Raw genomic sequence first — 20159 nt, forward strand, 5'->3', positions numbered from 1 at the left:
CTGGACCAGTAAAATGTGATTTTAAGAAACTCCTGCTCTGGGGGAGAGTTTTGGACTGCAGTATTGTGTGGATTCTAGGACCGTGGGGCTTGTATATTCAGCTTGCATATTGCAGAACTTTGCTTTGCAACTGGCTAGGTGCTCAGTTGGAGTGGCCTGTAAGGAGGATCTCAAATCTTAATAGGAGAAGGGTGAATCATGCTGGGGTGCCCTGTGTCAGGTGTTCTGAGGATTTACACTCACTCCTGGGAAAGTGTACTGAGGGCGGTATCTGCTCTGTTAATAGAACCATAGAATCACAGAATCATAGAATCACAGAATAACCAGGTTGGAAGAGACCCACCACATCATCGAGTCCAACCATTCCTATCAAACACTAAACCATGCCCCTTAGCACCTCGTCCACCCGTGCCTTAAACACCTCCAGGGAAGGTGAATCAACCACCTCCCTGGGCAGCCTGTGCCAGTGCCCAGTGACCCTTTCTGTGAAAAATTTTTTCCTAATGTCCAGCCTAAATCTCCCCTGGTGGAGCTTGAGGCCATTCCCTCTTGTCCTGTCCCCTGTCACTTGGGAGAAGAGGCCAGCACCCTCCTCTCTACAACCTCCTTTCAGGTAGTTGTAGAGAGCAATGAGGTCTCCCCTCAGCCTTCTCTTTTCAAGGCTAAACAATTCTAGCTCTCACAGCCGTTCCTCATAAGGCCTGTTCTCCAGCCCCTTCACCAGCTTCGTTGCTGGAATAGAAGAATAGAAGAACAGAAGAATAGAAGTGGATGTCTCTGCCGTTAGTCCTGCCACTGGCTGAGTTGAGTGCAGAGGTTATTGACTGGTCTTGTCAGCAGAAGACAGTTTCCCACCTGCCTAATTCTAAGTATAAACATGTTTTCCTTTGCTCTTGTTGATATGCTTGCTTATAGGAAGGAAAAAGGGGCTGTGGAGACAAACCAAATGCAAGTAATCTGTTTGTTTTCAACTTATATGGAAAATTCTGGTGCTATTGTGTGCCAGTTCCAAGCCCTGGGATGAGCAACATTTGGGATGTTACAGAAAGATGTATTTTTTACCTTTGTATTTCTCAATTACGCCTTCTTTCAAGCTGGTAAAAGCTTAAGTTCAGTACTCACCCCATGTTTGTCATTTTGGGGTTTTTTTTGTCCTTCCAGGAGTTTTTTCTTCCTTAAACTAGTTAGTTTTCCCTCTTAGTTTCTTTAGAGTGAGAGTCATATATCTTGCTAGGGCTGACTTCCCACATTCAGGGCTTGCTGCCTGTAGGCCAAGATGCTGGGCAGGTCACAGGAAGCTTAGGGTTGCTTAGGCAGTGAGAGAGCTCTTCAGATGTTTTCTTAACCCAGCTTCTTGATCCAGCAGCACTGTTTCAGGATGTAGGCAGAGCCTGTATTGTGTGATGGCACATTATCAGGATGCGTTTCCACTTTGTAAAGCTAAACTAGCTGCCGTGAGCAGCCTGGCACTGCTGGGCATCTGTTAGACAGATGTTCTTTGGCTGTGTTGTTTGTTGCACAGGATGGTGACTGCCAAGGCATGGGTTCTGAAGAAGCATTTTGAAGGTTCCCCCAAAACCAGCGACTTTGACCTGAAAACGATAGAGCTACCAAACCTGGAGGATGGACATAAGTGGAACATCACCTGTTGTTAATTTTTTTGGAGATTCTCTGGTTGTTGTCGAATGGCTGTGCATCTGGAGAACTATTTGTATGTTTCTCTGGCTTGGATGTTTGAAAATGGGTTGGCACAGCTTGTGGCAAACCATACACCTTAGCGGAGAAGGGTGATTACTCAAGAACATGTATAGTGATGGATTTGTTGGGTTTTAAGATGTGTTGCCTTCTGATGATACCCTTAGAAACAGTGGCTGAGTTCGTCTAACTCCAGCACGCAGCACCTGCAGCATTCCTTTCACAGTCTCACACTGCCTAGTCGCATGTGGTGCCTGGTGGCAAAGGCATCCGAATGTTTTTGCAAATGAAGGGAAATTGCAGTGATACAGTCTCAAAACCAACAGCCACAAGGAAATAGAATTCTTTTAACGCAGGAAGGAGAACTTGACCATGTCAGAGAGTAAATGAGGTAACTGTAGTAAAGCCCGAACAGGCTCTACTGGTGATAGGTTTTAATCTAGTTTATTTTGCAAAATCCTTTGGAGAAAGCTGGAGAAGATGGTAGCTTCTGGGAGTAGGTTTTCATTGGAGTTTTTCAGGCTGATAGGGAAGGTATTGTGGATAGTGCGGGGTAGGGGGGGGCAGAACAGTGATTAAGGTGGCAGCAAGCCTGCAGCTGGGAGAGCTTGGCACTTGAGTTAAGGCAGGCTGGTCTTTCATTGTAAGAAACAACTGGGCCAGTTGTGTCTGCTTTCAACATCTGTTTATTTGCCAGTGCTTACATGTTCCATTTGACCTGCTGTGACAGCTAAAGAGAGTGAATAAAAAGAAAAAAAATGGTATTTTTATTCCTGTATTCCTCTGTTTTGGAAAGAGTAGGGAATATGATGTCCTGTTTTGTGCAAGACTGTTGATAAAAGAATGAACCTTGATTTTTGGCTTCACTTGGACATCAATACCATGCTATCTTGAACCTCAGCCCACCATTAGTCCTTTATGAACTTTACTCCAGTTTAGAAGACGCATCAAAGAAATTGCATTAAAGTACTAGTTATGTTTACAACTTAAAGGTTTGAAAGGTGATTTCTTCTCATGTATACTTTTGAGCAGTTTCATAGCATGTGTAGTTAGCACTCTATAGCTTTCAGATACACTCAAAAATTTTGTGTCTGGGGGTGTTCATGAACATGGAGTCATTTTAGTCCTTACAGCAAGAAGAGGCATAACTTCAAACTAGAATAACACTTTTAAATGAGATGGCCCTTCTTGTTAATGTTGTTATGTGGCCTTAACTGCTCTTCCTTACTCTGAGTAATGGGAGAATATTTATATCTGAACATATTTTTAGCGTGCACTAGCTGGACCACTGCAGCACAGGCAAATTAAAAGTATTATTAGGTGCATATGGACAACTAAAACTGCTGTGTGAGTGAGAATTTAGGTTAAAATTTGTTTAACAATATATTTCACAAGAACTAGTGGCATTAAAGATAGTAAGGTGCATTAGGCTACCTGGAAAAGATAGCCTAATGCTTTCTGTTTAAAGGCAGCAAAGTGGTGTTTGTATTTGAGCTGTGCCGAGGTTTCTTACCACCCTCTGGTGGTTGTATCATGGGAATGGTATAGATGGTTATAGATGGGTCGAAAGCAAGCTCATGTTTTGCTTAAGGGATCTGACTACATGAGCCTACTGTAGAGAGAGGAGGCAAATAAAGCAAAACAGGGTTGAAAAGAAGATAGCCTGCTGAACAGCCACTGCAAAAAGTGTCATTTGTAACAGCACAGTGATAATCTAGACAAACCTAATGAATGTAATGAATGTAATAGTAATTTGTGTTAGTTTTTCCCTAAAGGGCAAAGGGATATGGGGTCTTGAGCTGTCAGGAATTCCTGTAACTTTTGTTGAAAATCTAACTTGTGGCAACTATGCTTTACTACACCGGTAGTGCTCAAAATTTTGTTTTGTCTTTTGTTGCAGAGTTGCTACTTGCATCAGTGCTTCTCAGTGTTGATGCTTACATGAGGTATATCTTTGTCTTCTTTTTAAATAGCTGGCTGAGAAACTTCATTTGATCTCCCACTTAAACCTCAAAAGAACATGTACTGGGAGCAGTCCATGTTGCCAGACTCCCAGATGCCTTTGTCTGCTTTTTATAAAATGTGTGTAAATTACAAGACTCCCCAAACAGAGCTGTGCCAGATTTAGCCAGATGTTAGGATAAAAATGCTGCAGCCCTGGACTTCCCTTGGACTCTGCTGTTGTTCCTTGTAAAGTCTCTTCCACTGGAATGCAATGGACTCAGATGAGACTGCAGCCCTTTTGTAGTAGCTGCTTTGCTTATCTTAGCAACCTTGTACTTAAGGACACATAATCTAAGTAGGAAATTGTTGATATGCCCATGTTAATAGGTGGTAGTACAAGCACAGGGAGGCTGGGTGGTTTGAACGTGTCTTGTGGACCCTGGCGTCAGAGATAGTTCTTTGGAGTCTCAGCCTTCACGTGGTGGTGAACCATGCTGGGAAGATTAATGCTATCGTGTCCCCAACACTCTAGCCCAGTATTCAGTCAACATGGAATGCTCAACTGCCTGGCTATGGTAGACACCCCGTTATGTCACTATGATTACAAGGTTTTTGCGATCCCTTCAGCATCACTGCTTATGCTCTCTTTCTGGGTCAGACAGGAGCTACTGCTGCATAGCATATCTGGGACATTGTTAAAGCTCCTTGTAGTAAGCTGTGTCTCTGCCTGCATTACAGACCTTACAGTTGGACACTCATGAAGGAAGGAGACGTAATGATAGGCACACAGGTTGCCAGGTAAGACCTTCAGCTCTTGTTTGCCATAAGCATGGCAGATCTAGAAGGACTGTACTGGCATTCAAGACATCTGCAGCCTGCATTACCTATTCTTGACACCAGTCTGCATACTTGTGCAACTGTATTCTTATCTGTAATTGATTGGAATGTTGTTTTCCTCTCAGAATTCCTCTTTTTTTCCCTCCTTTTATGCATCTTTTAGGCCTCTGATACAATGTAGATGTTATTGCTGGCAATGTTTTCAAAGGAAATTTTTCCAAGCAGAGGTATGAAGGAGCAGCCGTTGTCCTTGCCCCAAGTGTCAACTTCAAGTTTTTAAATCTGCTGTGCTTTTAACTGCATGCCCGAAACAATGCACGTGATCAACTCCAGCTAGGAATACTTTAATATCATGTAAGATACAGCTCTAGAAAAAGGGTGTTCTAACCTTATATCTATTCTTTCCCAAGCTTGTGGTAATTTAGCTGCAAACGTTTCCCTTTGTCAGCTTGTTCCTCCTGTGCTGCCTCCCAAGTTGCTGCCCAGGAGTAGTAGTGGCCTTTGACTCTTGTGTTTCTCTGCAGGAACACTGAGGGCTGTGTCTCTTTAATAAATTACCTGGCTGTGATAAATTAACAACCAAGTCTGCTGAACAGAAGGCCAGCTATTTCCAATATTCTGCCTACCTTCCCAGTGCAGTTTTCTTGTTGAGCTAAGAAAGCTGAATTTTCATTTTGCATAGAGACACAGCAAACATGAACTTTTACCCGTTATTAAATATTGCTTTCTCTCTGTTTTTGTTGCCCTAGGAGTTTCCATCTGCACGATCTTCAATCTTTAAATGAGGTACAGGTTGTCTGGGAAGGGAACTCCTTGTTGCAGCTTATCTGTGACATCTTGCTTTTATACCCTTTAATCCTGTGTTCTTTTCCTGCCTTCTAACTCACAGAAGCCTAATCTGAGTTCCTACCAGACTGGTGCTAGTCAAAAAAAAAGTCTGCATCCATGTGGGAACACTGGATGTGTTGTGGGCAGGACAGAGCCTAGAATCAACTCGCCTAGTACCTGTCTGGCAATGAGAAATTATAGACCTGTCAGGAAAGACATCAGAAGCCTACAGTATGAGTGCTTATAGGCTAAATGTCCTGAGTGTGAAATATTTATTTTATTGTGCATCGCAGAGCAACAGGAATGAAGGGATGAGCCAGTTTGTCCCAAACAGGCTAATGTTTTTTTTTTTCTTTTAGACAGGATTGTAGAAAGCAAGAATCCTGCTTTCACAGTGGGGACCTTTGTTGTGGCTGGAAGTGGGTGGAGAACTCGTTTCATCTCTGATGGGAAAGACCTGCAACTCCTTCCTTCTAACTGGCCAGAATCGCTCCCCAAATCTCTGGCTCTTGGGACAGTTGGCATGACAGGGTGAGTTTCTAGATCCAAAGGCAGATGTCCCCTGCATTTTACTGTGCAGGATATTTCTTTCTATCTGTATGACCTTTTTCACTTGTCTTGTTCTGCCAGTATTTTGTTTGCTCACTCTGGTAAAACACAGATGTTCTTCCAGATGACCTTACCCCACAGAGGGCCTGAAGCCTGGGCCAGCCTCAAGATCAGAGATTTGTCTTGGAGATTATGGTTGTTGTAACAAGGTAGAAGTTGTAATAACGTAGGGAGAGGCTGGAAAGAATCCAGTTCAATTTGGATTAACCTTAGTGACAAGTCTCAAACTTCACTGGCACCTGGACTTATCTCCTTCTGCTATCTGGGCTCTTGTGCTATCACCATATTTCCAGAATTGCCCCCAAAATGGCAAAAGACAGTTGTCATATTATGCAGCACCTTTAAATTGCACTGCAGCAGACAGAGCTGGTGTGCTTCAGAATCTGTATTGTCTCAATCATCTTCACACATTTCTTGTCTCTTTATCTGTAGTTTGTATGGGAAATCAGGACTTGGTCAATCATGTTGACACGAAAGTCTTTCAAAATTGATGTAACATTGTGCGTGATGCAGAATTTCTCAGATTTCATTTTGATATGAAGCAAAATGCATGTTTTTCCAGAGAACTGCTAGGTGGATTCAGTTCACCCTTTCAGTTCACACCCAGTGGGATGCTCTAAGCTTGAATTTAGAGGTTTAAAGAAAAGTTTGTTGGAATACTGGGCCAGCTGATTGCGTTACTTCAAGGAGCTTGCAGAGCCTGATGTCATACAGTATTTTTGCAATGAGTGGAACATGCCTGAGCTAAACTTTAATGGTTCCTACGGAATACTGTTCACCCTGTAGCCATAGCTGTGCACAGCAGTCTTCAGCAGCATGTGCCTCTCATTTCAGCAATGTTTTGCTACCACTTTTTCTTCCTCTGCCAGCTTTGATTCGTGGTATTATTTAATCTTTGCCTCAGTCTGATAGATACCAGCTGTCTACTAACCTCTGTCTAGCTTGGGTTTATTCTCTCTTCTAGGGTGTAACTGAATAACCTTACAGAGTTATCCCTGTGTTTCTCCTTTTGGATAGTGAGCACAAGGAAAGCTGTTGTCACCCAAGGCAGACTTCTGTTGATGCATCCTGTTTCAGAGTAGTGCATCTGTTTATTTTCTGGGATGGCTGTAAAAAAAGCTGAATTAACAAGTTTGGGTTAAATTTTGTATTTCATAAAGAATGAGGAAAACTGAATATTGTTCTGGTTGTGACAATATTTTGGTTCAATGCGATCAAGTCACATCTCTTTGTCTGACACTCTTTATTCCTTACGGAGCATTCTTTTTTATTTTTCTTCACAGCCTCAGTGCATATTTCGGTCTGCTGGAGGTGTGCAAGGTGAAGCCAGGAGAGACAGTGCTAGTTAATGATGCGTCTGGCACTGTGGGCTCTGTGGTGGGGCAGCTTGCTAAAATTGGGGTGAGTAGCTCATACTTGCTCCTCATTTGCCTCATCTGGGAAACAGGGCAGGAAAGCCATGAATGATCAGAAGGGTGAGCCTACAATGAGGTCTTGACATGGGACAAGCTCCTGAAGATGTTGCAAAGCTAGGTGAATGTTTCCTAAAGCTCAGGAACTCATATGGTGATGACAGCCTGACTTTAAGAGTGAACCCTCCGCAAAGCACTCTCTGAGCATCAGCCCATGTTGTGATGGGATATTTAGAAATGTTTTTCTCCTTTCCTTGTAGAGTTGCCAAGTGGTTGGCTGTGCTGGCTCAGATGACAAGGTTGCCTATCTGAAAAAAATAGGCTTTAATAAAGTCTTAATTAAAGGCTGTTACATCTTACGATGAAGCACTGTGTAAAGCCTCTCCTGATGGCTATGACTGTTTCTTTGACAATGTGAGTACAGAGAGAGTGCCTTACCTTGAGCAGACTGTCACTTTCCTTAAACTGTAGCAGGATCTTGATATTGTATACGTCTAATTGAAGACAAAGCCAAGAACTTGATATTGAGTTCTATCTGATTGAGAAATGATCTCCGTAAGAGTTCACTGCTTTCCTTTTCCCTTCCCACACTTATTTCTGTGGCTGACTTGGACAGTAACAGAAAGAACACAGATAAAAAGGCAAAACTGGATTGTTGGCAGTGTTTGAGAATGAGAGAGAGAGAGAAGCTTTCACTCACTGGAAAGTATTGCACATTTTGGGGAGGTGAGGGTCACTGTGAATGTTTAACTGATACTGAACAGAGAGAACTGCAGTCTGTCCCTGGCCCTTGCTTGGACCACAGGCAGATCTCTGATGTCACTGCAAGGGGAGTGAGCATGGATGGCTCCACATTACATGGTCCAGGTGGCTGCATTGTCCTGTGCTGCTAAGGTGTAAAATAAATTTTATGGTCACATTTGTTCCCTTCCTCCTCACTTACAACTTTTTTGCAGAGCTCTCTCCAGCAGTAATTTTTTCTCACAGCTTTTCTCCATTAAAAAGTTCTCAGCACAGCACTAATCTATTTAGGAGAAGAGAATAATTAAAAAATTGACATCACCATGACATGAAGAAGTAGAACTACAGACCGGTGTGAGGAAAGCAGAGTAGTGTCCCTAGACAAGCCGCTTAGGAGGAGGAGTCTGAGGGCAAGTCCTGCCAGGCATTTCCAAACCAAGCTTTGTGAAGCAGATTAAGAATTAAAGGCATTCACTGTGTTCATAACTGATTTTTAGAAGAGTGAGATTATATTCTTATAGGTGTTGCCTACGTGAAAGGGTTTGTGCATCCACCAAGCCTCTGGAGTTGTAGAACTCAACTCTCCACCCCTTGATTTAACCTATTGGGGCAACAATGCAAGGTTGGCAGGTTTTGGCAGTCAATGCCAAACACTAGATTGTCTCTAATGCTGCATGTGCCTCTGGTTCTTGTAGGTGGGTGGAGAATTTGCCAATGTTGCTATTAACCAGATGAAACAATATGGAAGGATTGCAGTCTGTGGAGCTCTCTCTCAATACAATGGCTGTGTCTCAGAAAGGTGTGTACCTGCTTTCTTGTACCTAAATTTACTTCGTGTTTGGTGATGGCAGAGAGAAAGACTTAATGAGAGTCTCTTTAGATTTTTTTTTTTTGACATTTCAGTGTGACATTTGTGTGTATGTATGTATGTACATTTGGGTGACTGGCTGCTGCTCTGGCATAGCGGAAGCATGACCACACTCCTTGTGTGTACATGCACTTATCCCCCTTTATGCACACTCATATCGGATAGAGAACTTCAGCTGATTAAAAATGCAAGACTGAACTGCTTGAAATAGGATTCCTCAGGGCTCTCAGCAGATACAATCAGTAGAAGGCAAGTGTGGTAGTGTGATGCCATTTACACAGTATGTAATTTTAGATGAGAGAATGAACTTCCCTCAGTTTTTTCGATGAGGCTGCTTAGGACTGGGGTTTTTTTTTTCCCCTATAATATTTCAGCTACTTGTGAAACTGCTAGGAGATGTGGTTGAGGTGAATACTAACTTTCAATAGCGCTAAGTTTTCCAGATTTGCCTTCTAGAAGAATTGGGAGGTCTGATTTCTCTTTTATGACTGACTAGCTTTGAATTTGCAGATCACTTTAAAAATGGGACAGCTATTGAGAGTAGGGAGACGATCACACGTTATTATGATTAGAGGGTACTGTTTTTTAATTTGTATAACTTTTTGAGATTTATGAAGAGCATGACAGCTTGGCAGGCTGTCAAACACACTGTCAAAACAGTATTTCCAAGGTTCAGGTGAAGCTGAGGCCACTTTACATCTGAATAAAACTGTTTCAGAAGCGTGGTGTGCTTAGCCCCACAGCTTTATGGATGGAGCCTATTTTTCTCTGGGTGGCTGACCATGAATCCTTGATCTTTTGTCCTGGAAATGCTGTTTGGAAAAAACAGCAATTGCTTCTGACGGGAACATAGTAGTTCAGTGGTCTTTACTGGTTAAAAGCTCTCTTTATGCCTTGGGTCTTATTTCAAATTAAACTGATACTGCAGGTGGTTTGCTGATTCTTTTCTCTTGCAGGGCCTTATGTGCAGGTTCCAATGATCTCCAAACTTCAAATGGAAGGGTTTCTGTTGTCCCACTGGAATAACCGCTGGGAGGAAGGTCTGAAGGCACTGCTAAAATGGGTCGTGAAGGTAAGGAGGAAGGGCTAGTTTTCTGCATGGTGTACTCACATCATAGCTTCCCTCTTTGCCAGGGATCTTTTGTCATGTCATAGCAGTTGATGTGAGGTCCCAGTGTGATGCTTTTCTTCTGCCTGAGTTGATCTTAGAGCCTTTTAGGGACATTCAAACCATAGTGAACATTCCTGATCCCTTCTACTTTGTTGAGACCTGTGATGTTAGCTTGTGGACTTGGGTATATTCAGTAATACATATACGCTTTGAAAAAGGATGCTTCCAGAGTAATTCAAAACACTTCTCTGGCAGTGAAGAGTTTCCTATTTAGAGTAATTCTTCTGTTTCTCATTCAAAAGTCTCTTTTCAATTGTAATATGAGCAAGGATTTCCATTGTAGTGTTGTGCTGAAATTATTGTCAAGAGGGATGTTTTTATGGAATTGGGAAATGGGCTTTTAAGGGTCTTAATAGGGAATTTCTTAAATTTTATTTTACTGTATGGCTGAGTTGAAAACTTGGTTGGTGGCTGTGAGAAGCTTGTGATTATGAATGCTAGAAGTTAAGTGGCTCTAGCTTTCACAGACACGAGGATTTGAGATGGCTCAGCTTTTGTTCACTTGGATTTGCAATTTCATACTTCCTTATGGGTAGAGACAGGCCTGGCTTTGGGGAAATAATCCCCTACCTGTCCATTTCTTGGGGACCAAGTAGCACTAAATCTGTCCTGGTGTGTCTATACCAGTGAATTCTGTGTGCTCCCTGTTAGAACTTCAAGCAGAACATCATACAGTAAAAGCGGATCCTCACAACAGCCTAACTCATCTAGCAAAGTCACCCTGGTGCTGCCAACGTGCTTATTTCAGATAATACATACAAGCTGGAGAACATTTGGTTGCAATCTTGTCTCCCAAAGATAGTAAAAACTATGCAGCTGGTGAATGAAAACTCAGCAATTTCCTTTCTTACTTTCAACAGGGAAAACTGAAGTACCGTCAACATGTCACTGAAGAATTTGAGAACATGCCAGTGGCTTTCATTAGAATGTTAAGGGGAGACTATATTGGAAAAGTCATTGTGAAATCTTGAAGGTTATGTATTCCTGGGAGACTGGTACGGGAAAATGTGATTCTGCTAAGTGCTTTTAATTCACTGGCTGAAAGGCATGTTTCAGCCTTTTATCTGGATGTTTGGTGATGATAATTTCTGTTAATAATCAGGCTAATAAGTATGTGCCAGTCACTTCGCTTTTGAAGAAATTGAGAATTGCTTCCCAAAGATACATTAAAAAAGTGCCTTAAAGTGCCTTAAAACTGCTGAATTGCAACAGATTTAGTAGTAGCTTGAACTTTTCTACAAGTTTGCTAATAGAAAGGAAGAGTTTTGCTAGCTAATGACACATCTGATGGATAATGTTAACCCATGAATTTGGCCCAGAACTCAGCAAGACAGAGGGTTTTTAAACACCATCAAGGAGCAGAGAACGAGCTTACAACACCTGGGTCTTCCCAGCTGCTTTTTTTTTTTCATTTTGTTTACTACTTTCATCAGGAAATGTAGATACCTCAGTTATTCTGGAATTACGGAAATAAAAATTAAATCTGCTAATGAATATTCTGCTTGTATTATAGTTCTGTTTGTAGAATGCCCTCGTCTTCACTTCCTTGTGGTTAACACTTAGTGGATAAAATATTACAAGTAGTGATTTATCCCAGCAGATCTCACAGTACACATGGTATGGATATTTGTTGTTTTCTTCAGTATTTTGGCCACTGGTGTCCAAGCTTAGAGTTGACCTTGCCACAGTGTCCACCCAGGCTCTCCTGGAAGAGGAGAGCATTGTGCTGATCTGAGCTGTGTTAAATTAGTGTCCAGGGCTCACATGGTGCTGCACGAAGGAGACATGCAGATGGGCAACAATAAATACGCTAGGTGTATTGAAAGAGTTAGAACAGACAGGTATTGAGGGTGGTGGTGATTCATCTTCAACAACTGTGGAGGACTTTTTTGTTAATTTTTAGGTCTTACTATTGATCTGTGAAGAGGGATCCTAAGTGGCCTTATTGTTTTTGCAGTGCCAGGTCTTGATGCTCTGTCAACAAGATGAGATCAGTTACTTGAGATGTAAATAACTGATACTTGCCGAGCTGACAGAACAAAACACAGGTCCTGAAATAGAGGTTCACTGGCCACTGGAGAAATAATGTGCCTTTGCACAAGTAGGGGGAGGTTCTGGTTGCATTATAGGGTTTTCTGAGGAGAAGGAATTGCCAGTTTGGGTTAGCGCTAGTGCTGTGTTTTTCAGCTGGCCTCCGAGAAAGATCTGTGGATTGACACTTTACACAGTGAGCAAAATGGAAAACCAGAAAGGGAAGTTTGTTGTCAGTAGGCTTCAGATCTACTGTGCAGAGTTCTGCTTCTGTTTGGTGTCTTTATATTGAGAAGTTTTCAGAGGCCTTGCAAGTCCCAAACCACTGAACTGTTTTAAGTCCAGTGAATTAATGATCTCTTGTTTCAAGTAAAAGTATGATTTGGGAATGAACCAAGAGTAGCCACATGGAGTTCCTGTCCCTTTGGTCAGAGTTGCAGAAAGATTTGTCAGTCAGAATAATCCTGGCCTGCTTCCTCAGAAAATATTGACCTGTACATTCCCCTCACTATCTGTGTATGGATTTCATGCTTTATGAATTGAGTCTGATTTTCCAAGGCAGTTCTGCCCTCAAAACAGTATTTATATTTTCTTTAAAACAATCTGTATCCCTCAGCCTCTGAACCTCAATGGAAGACAGCTATTTTCTCCTTAAAATTCAAATTTCTGTTAAGCACTGGGAACACTGCCAGCACATGAATAATGACAATACCACCTCTCCTTGTCCAGCTTTATCTGGAAGTCTTCCAGTGGTTTCTCACTGTAAGCTTGGTCATTCTCAAAGTTCTAGAGGTTATGGAGGGACAGGTGAATTTTTATAAAATGTGTTGGTGAAAATAAGAACAGGTGGTGGTTTTTTTTCTTGACAGTCATGGTAGAGAGTGTCAATGGCAAAAGGTAGACTGAGGTCACAAAAACACTGTATTTTTCCCTTCTAGTGACACAAACGAACCCTTTAAGTACAGTCAGCATAGCAAAGTAGGACAAGGCACCGAAGCTCAGTGGAGAGCAGGGGTGCAATGATATGCTGCTGTGATAGGCCCTTTCTGCCAGCACATGACTATGCGTGCTTTTAGGCAAAGAGTTGGTAGTACCATGGTGGTCCAGCCTATCCTGCAGTCACAGAATCACAGAATCATTAGGTTGGAGAAGACCCACAGGATCATCGAGTTCAACCACTCCTATCAACCACTAAGCCATGCCCCTCAGCACCTCACCCACTTGTCTTTTAAACACCTCTAGGGAAGGTGACTCAACCACCTCCCTGGGCAGCCTCTGCCAGGGACCAATGACCCTTTCCATGAAAATTTTTCCATGTCAAGCCTGAACCTCCCCTGGTGGAGCCAGGTGAGGCCATTCCCCCTTGTCCTGTCACTTGGGAGAAGAGGCCAGCTCCCTCCTCTCCACAACCTCCTTTCAGGTAGTTGTAGAGAGCAATAAGGTCTCCCCTCAGCCTCCTCTTCTCCAGGATAAACAACCCCAGCTCTCTCAGCTGCTTCTCTCAAGTATTATTCTCCAGCCCTTTCACCAGCTCCGTTGCTCTTCTCTGGACTTGCTGCAGAGACTCAACATCCTTCTTGTAGCGAGAGACTCAGAACTGAACACAGTATTCAAGGTGTGGTCTCACCAGTGCTGAGTACAGAGGGAGAATAACCTCCCTGGACCTGCTGGTCACGCCATTTCTGATACAAGCCAAGATGCCATTGGCCTTCTTGGCCACCTGGGCACACTGCTGGCTCATATTCAGTCGGCTGTCAACCAACACCCCCAGGTCCCTCTCCTCCAGGCAGCTTTCCAGCCAGACTTCTCCTCGTCTGTAGCACTGCACAGGGTTGTTGTGCCCCAAGTGCAGGACCCGGCATTTGGCCTTGTTACACCTCATGCCATTGGTCTCAGCCCAGCGGTCCAGCCTGTTCAGATCCCTTTGCAGAGCCTCCCGACCCTCCAGCAGATCAACACTTCCACCCAGCTTAGTGTCGTCCGCAAACTTGCTAAGGGTGCACTCGATGCCTTCATCCAGGTCATTGATAAAGACATTGAACAGGGCTGGACCCAGCACTGAGCCCTGGGGAACCCCACTTGTCACTGGCCTCCAGCTGGATTTCGCACCATTTCCCACCACTCTCTGGGCCCGGCCACCCAACCAGTTTTCCAGCCGGGAGAGTGTGCACCTGTCCAGGCCAGAGGCTGACAGTTTCTGAAGCAGAATGCTGTGAGAAACTGTGTCAAAGGCTTTACTGAAGTCCAGGAAGATACATCCACAGCCTTTCCCTCATCCAGCAGCCGAGTCACTTTGTCATAGAAGGCAATCAGGTTAGTTTGGCAAGACCTGCCTTTCATGAACCCGTGTTGACTGGGCCTGATCACCCGGTTCTCTTGCATGTGCTTCATGATAGCACTCAAGATCACCTGCTCCATGACTTTCCCTGGCACTGAGGTCAGACTGACAGGCCTGTAGTTTCCTGGATCCTCCCTGTGACCCTTCTTGTAGATGGGCACAACATCAGCCTCCAGTCCAGTGGAACTTCCCCAGTCTTACAGGACTGCTGGAAGATGATGGAAAGGGGTTTGGCAAGCACATCCATCAGCTCTGTCAACACTCTGGCCCCATAGACTTGTGGGTGTCTAGCTGGGCAAGCAAGTCTCTAACCACCTCCTCTTGGATCATGGGAGCTTTATTCTGCTCCTCTAGCTCCTGGGTGTGTACACACAGGGAACAACTTTCCTTACTATTAAAAACTTAGGGAAAGAAGGCATTAAGTACCTCAGCCTTGTCCTCATCCTTTGTCACAGGTATTCCATTTGCATCCAATACGGACTGAATATTCTCCCTGGTCTTCCTTTTATTGCTAAGGTATTTATAGAAAGATCTTTTGTTATCTTTCACAGACTTGGCCAATCTGAGCTCTAGTTGGGCTTTAGCCCTCCTGATTTTTTCTCTGCATGTTCTCATTTCCTCCCTGTAGTTCACCCAAGACGCCTGTCTCTTCTTCCAAAGCTCATAGACATTCCTCTTCTTTTTGATGTCCCTCAAGATTGCCCTGCTCAAGCAAGCTGTTTTTTCCCCCGCCAGGTCCTTTTCCAGAATATGGGGATGGCTTGCTCCTGAGCTGCTAGGGTTTCCTTTTTGAAGAAAGCCCAGCCCTCGTGGGCTCCTTTGCCCTTAAAGACTGTCTCCCATGGGACTTTATCAACCAGCCTCTGAACAGTCCAAAGTCTGCCCTCTGGAAGTTTAATGTGGCTGTTCTGCTAATCCTCCTTCTCACCTCAACCTCAGTCGGTTGCTTGTGAGCAGCAAACGCTGGCTGCCATCACCCTTCCTCCAACTTTATTACTCTGCAGCTGAGCTTAAAGGCTTTCTGGGAAAGGGGGAGCTCTTGGTGGTCCCTCTGGCTGTCAGAAGGTGTGCAAGGGATTGTCTGGGACTGGATCCTCCTCGGTACTGCAGCAGTCCTCCATCGGATGCACCTGTAAAGGTGAGAAGGGTGTCAGCTCTGCCCAGGTTGCGGTGCCCACACCTCAGTTGCCGTGCAACTGGGACTATGCTGACAGTCATCTCTGGTCTTGTGCTGCTTCTCTGTAGTCCACATGGCCATGCTCTGCTGCCACGTAAGTTACACTTGGCAAGTAGTCTTGACAGTGCAGTTTCTGGGGCTGTTTAGGATCCCAGTTCATTGAGAGTATAACATATGAGAGCAAGAGGAAGAGTTTATTTAATAACCTTAAATGTAAACAGGTGCAGGCTTCATCTGTTGGCTAAATAGCCTTTCATTTATATGCATCATTATTTCTAGAGCAATGGTTTAACTGCTTAACACCTTATGCTTACCTGTGTAAAATGTAACAGCCTCTAGATTAGAAGTGTTCCATCTAATAAATATTGCAACTTTGCTGTCCTGTTCCTAAGAAAATTCCAGCTGGGGGTGGGATGGTGGCAATATCCTGCCTGAGCGCAGGACACAGTGGGCACCAGCCTTGAGAAGTTCACCGTGGCCTACCACACCACAAGAGGCTTCAGGAAGGCCTGGAAACTGCTGCAAAGAGCTGTGGTTTGCTGAAGCCATGGGGCTATTCCTGGAGTGCATTGCTGCCTGCTGAGCTCCTCTCATGGTCCTCCAGGGTGGGTTCCCACAGGAATCAGGACAGCATAGCCCAGCCAGTGTCCATTCTCATGTGAGACCCCTTTCCCAGCTGAATCAAATCCAAACTTCAATCCCCTCACATTTCTGATGCATCCTGTATGGAAGCAAGCAAGTCATGCCTCAGATCATTTGTTCTTATATTGCTCCCATGGTGCCTACTGTCACTGTTCATATCTCAAGTCCCTGTCCTTGCAGACATCACCAGCTCTGAATAGGTCCCTCAGAGCTTAGCTTGCTGCTGGCCCCTACCTACACTGCAGGGAGATGTTCCTGTCCCTGTCCTCAGCCTTTCATCGCTAGCTGAACACTGGGTCTTCTTCCTAGTAAGCCAAAAGCCTTTGGGGCCATCCTGCTAAGAGGTGCTAAAACTGACCACTGCACTTCCCATATCAGCAGGCTTTACAGTTCAAGGAATGTTTATGATGGCAGCTCTTGCTCTTCCCCCATGCTCCTTTCAGAGGAATTAGTAACAGATGCACAGAAAAGTAAAAAAAGGTTTGATTACTTCTCTGAGGAGGTGGTATGGACTGACTTGAGTGGAAGGGGGATTGACACTAGCCTGGTCTAAAATCTCCTCTGGGGGTGGAGTTGGACCTGATGCCTGGCTTCTCCACCTGCCTGGAGTCTGTTCGTACCTTTGCCACATCCACCCCATCCCAGATGCTCCAGCTCCTGGGGACCAGTCAGATGATGCCACGTGGACCCCAGGAATCCACTCACCATGCATTCTTCTCTAGCCCCTTACCTAAGTACTGCCATCACCCCAGTGCTGTCAGAGAGGGAGAAGAATAAGGCATTCCCAGAGACAGCGTCTGTATAAATACATGCATAAATACTCGCTGCCACCTTGTGGAGATTTGCGTCTGTCATAAATCTGCCTTCTCCAGCTGCTTATAAAGCTTTACGCAGTTCCCATGCATTCTTCACCTTCTCTGCCAATCATCTCAGCTTTTTCTCTAAGAGCAGGAAAAAATGAATCTCATGGGTGTGCACTTCCTTGACATCTCCCAAGACTTTTTCAAGTTCCTTGAACTCATCTAGCTGATCCTTACCAAATCTAGAGGCTTCTGGCTGGGTATGCTTCTCACCTCCATTGAAAAAATAAGGGTGCCACAGTACGGTTCAACTTCCGTTCGGCTAAACGGTGTGTGGCACCCACTGTATCCCCAGAGCACCTTACCCGACTCTTCTTCCTGCTATAGGTTAGTGTGTGGCCTCCTGACTGAGGAGTATCTCAGGTAAAGATCTTAGAAGCTGGGGGAGAGCTGGTGTACAGTCGCTTCTTCAGGTGACAAGCAGAGACCTGGTAAGCCCCTGTCCTTGCAGTCCTGCACTGCCTGTCACAGCACTTTGATGCATTATGTTTGTATGGGAAGGTTTTGGTAGGAATGGGGAGGATACAGAGGTGACTTCTGTGAGAAGACACCAGGAGATGCCACCACATCAGATGGAGCTAGTGACTAGTCCAAGAGGGATCTGACACTGACCAAAGCCAAGATCTCTGTGGTAATGTATCTGAGAAAGGGCGAAACCCATAAAGTTTTACAACAGCAATAGAGAGAGAACAGGAGTGTGTGAGAAAAGCCACCCTGCAGACACCAAGGACAGGGAAGGAGAGGCTCTTCAGGTGTCAGAGCAGAGCCCTGTAGCCTTGTCATTCATGGTGAAGCATGCTGACCCCACACAGCCCACAGAGGTCTACGGTGGAGCAGACATTCACTTGCAGCCATTGGAGGACTCCACACGGGAGCAAGCAGATGTTCCCAAGGGAGGCTGCAGCACACGGACAGGCCACAGAGGAACTGGCTCCTGGAAGGACTTCTGGCCTGTGGAGAGGAGCCCATGCTGGAGCAAGTTTTCTAGTAAGACCTGTGGCCCATGGGGGACCCACGCTGGTATAGTCCATTCCTGCAGAACTGTATCCTATGGACACCTTGCACCAGCCCTGCAGCCCCTGACAAGAGGGGCTTGTTTGGTGCCTGGCAGCCAACCCACCAGTCAGTCTCTCCCACCACTCACCAAGGGTCAGGGATCAGCTCTGCCAGTTATTTGCATTGGTAAAACGATAGACAGATTTTTTTTTTTTAATCTTTGCTAGATGCAGCTAGTTTTGATGAATGAAGATTAAGAATCTAACCATTAGTTTAAATGTATTCTTATTGCCATCATCCTGAGAGGGAATCCAAGCCTAACCTCATTCAGGTCAAGGAAAGAATGGAAAGCAGATGGTTAACTGGAGCTGGGGTTAGGCTGACTGCTGCAAGAAAAGATGTGGAAGAGATGCATGGGTCGTTAACAGAATCCTTCCCTGAGTGCATGATGGCAGTTTCAGAATGCACAGATAGAGTTAGTAAGTGCCACTACTTTACTGCAGACTAATCAAGAACAGTTCCCTTGGTCCTCGCCTTCCACAGTAGTTCTCTCTTATTAAGACTAGCTATTCCAGCCCTGTGTTCCTATTACTGCGCTCAAGGAAGTACTTCTCCTGCAAGCTACATAACAGGCCTGCAGACAAAAACATCTTGCTCTACTGGTTTGACAGCAAGGCACAGATCCCAGCCCGTTTCACAGCCAAATGAAACAGACCACAGTCATTACCTGAGGGGAAGAGAGCTTCTTCCTGAAGACCTGGCTCCGGGAAAAACCTTTGTATTTTGTTTCTTCTCTGCTGTGTACATCCAGTTTCTTCCAAACATTGAAGCTACTTGGCCACCTACCACTTCCCTCTCAAAGGCATCTTCTAAGATCACTGCATCAAAGCAGCCAACCCTGTTCATACAAACAGCAGATCACAGAGTTCAACGAAGAGTGACTCTGCCACACCACTGTCTGGCATATGGCAATACTGGCCTTACTCCTTCACCTGAAAAACAAGCAAGTAAAAACCATACCCACTGAGCTCTTCAGGGCATTACTTCATACCCATGCGACAGGACATGCTGCCCCTGGTGGGTGGCAAGGCTGATTGCACCCGTTCCGCTTAAGGGAAAACATTTACTTGCTATACCTAGGCTTTGTTAAAGGCTGAAACCTCATGTTCTTGCCTCTTGGAAGACTCAGTCCACTTCCCGTCCTGAACCGGGTTCTCTCCTCCCCACAGGGGCACTACTGCTGTAGGAACTGAGACTCCTTACATCTTAGCTAGGTGTAACCATTAGGCTTTGCTTTCTGCCACCTTGCAATCCTCACTGCATATTCCTCAAAGAGCCAAACCTTAAAGAACACCTTGCAACTAAAACGATGCAAGTTATTTTCATCAGTATTGGTAAAAGCCCATGATATCTTTAATATCTGAAAAAACTACCTTTGGATCATCAGAGAGGCAGATTTACACAAGACAGGCCCCAGTTAATGATTATCTTGTCTAAGGTTTGTGGTATGAGACTAAAGCTTGTTCTGCTCAACAATTAAATAATAGTGCATTTTATTAGCATGACTTTTGAATAGGGAACTGAGAACTTAAGTAAATCAAGAAGTTCCAAGCCAGCACTTTGAACATACTGAGCCAATAACTGGGAGTTGACTGACAGGTGTCCTTGTTCGGTCATTTTTGGGGAGACAACCACCCAGTACCCCTAAACAGTACATACAGGAGGTGCACAGAATGACTTGGCATTTATTGTAATTACATGTGACCATGTGATTACAGACTGATTAACGTATGTATAAACAGAAGTAACAAACCCCTTGGCGTACGTTTGATTTGAGGAAAACCTCCAAGTATCTCTTTTATTTTGCTTCGTGCAAATCCCGATGTGTCTCTTAGTGATGTAGTTACTGGATTATTGTACACTGGGTAACAGGTCCACATTTTGGTCAAGTTTTCAGAATGAGAAGATGCTGCAGCAGAGGAAGATGAAGACTAACTGCACTTCTAAGAG

At 44.5% G+C, this 20159-nt stretch overlaps 1 protein-coding gene across 1 annotated transcript; it reads left to right on the forward strand.

Moving 5' to 3' along the window:
* The first annotated feature begins 1522 nt into the window (after positions 1-1522).
* Positions 1523-11588, forward strand: PTGR1 (prostaglandin reductase 1). Its single transcript, XM_069880757.1, is given in 10 exon segments — positions 1523-1627; positions 3594-3641; positions 4378-4437; positions 5668-5835; positions 7197-7314; positions 7586-7662; positions 7664-7739; positions 8762-8867; positions 9891-10006; positions 10966-11588. Coding segments are annotated over 10 exon segments (984 nt in total). The 5' UTR covers position 1523; the 3' UTR covers positions 11077-11588.
* Positions 11589-20159: the final 8571 nt, after the last annotated feature.

The sequence above is a fragment of the Phaenicophaeus curvirostris genome, chromosome Z (genome assembly GCF_032191515.1).
Source record: "Phaenicophaeus curvirostris isolate KB17595 chromosome Z, BPBGC_Pcur_1.0, whole genome shotgun sequence".
Classification (NCBI taxonomy): domain Eukaryota; kingdom Metazoa; phylum Chordata; class Aves; order Cuculiformes; family Cuculidae; genus Phaenicophaeus; species Phaenicophaeus curvirostris.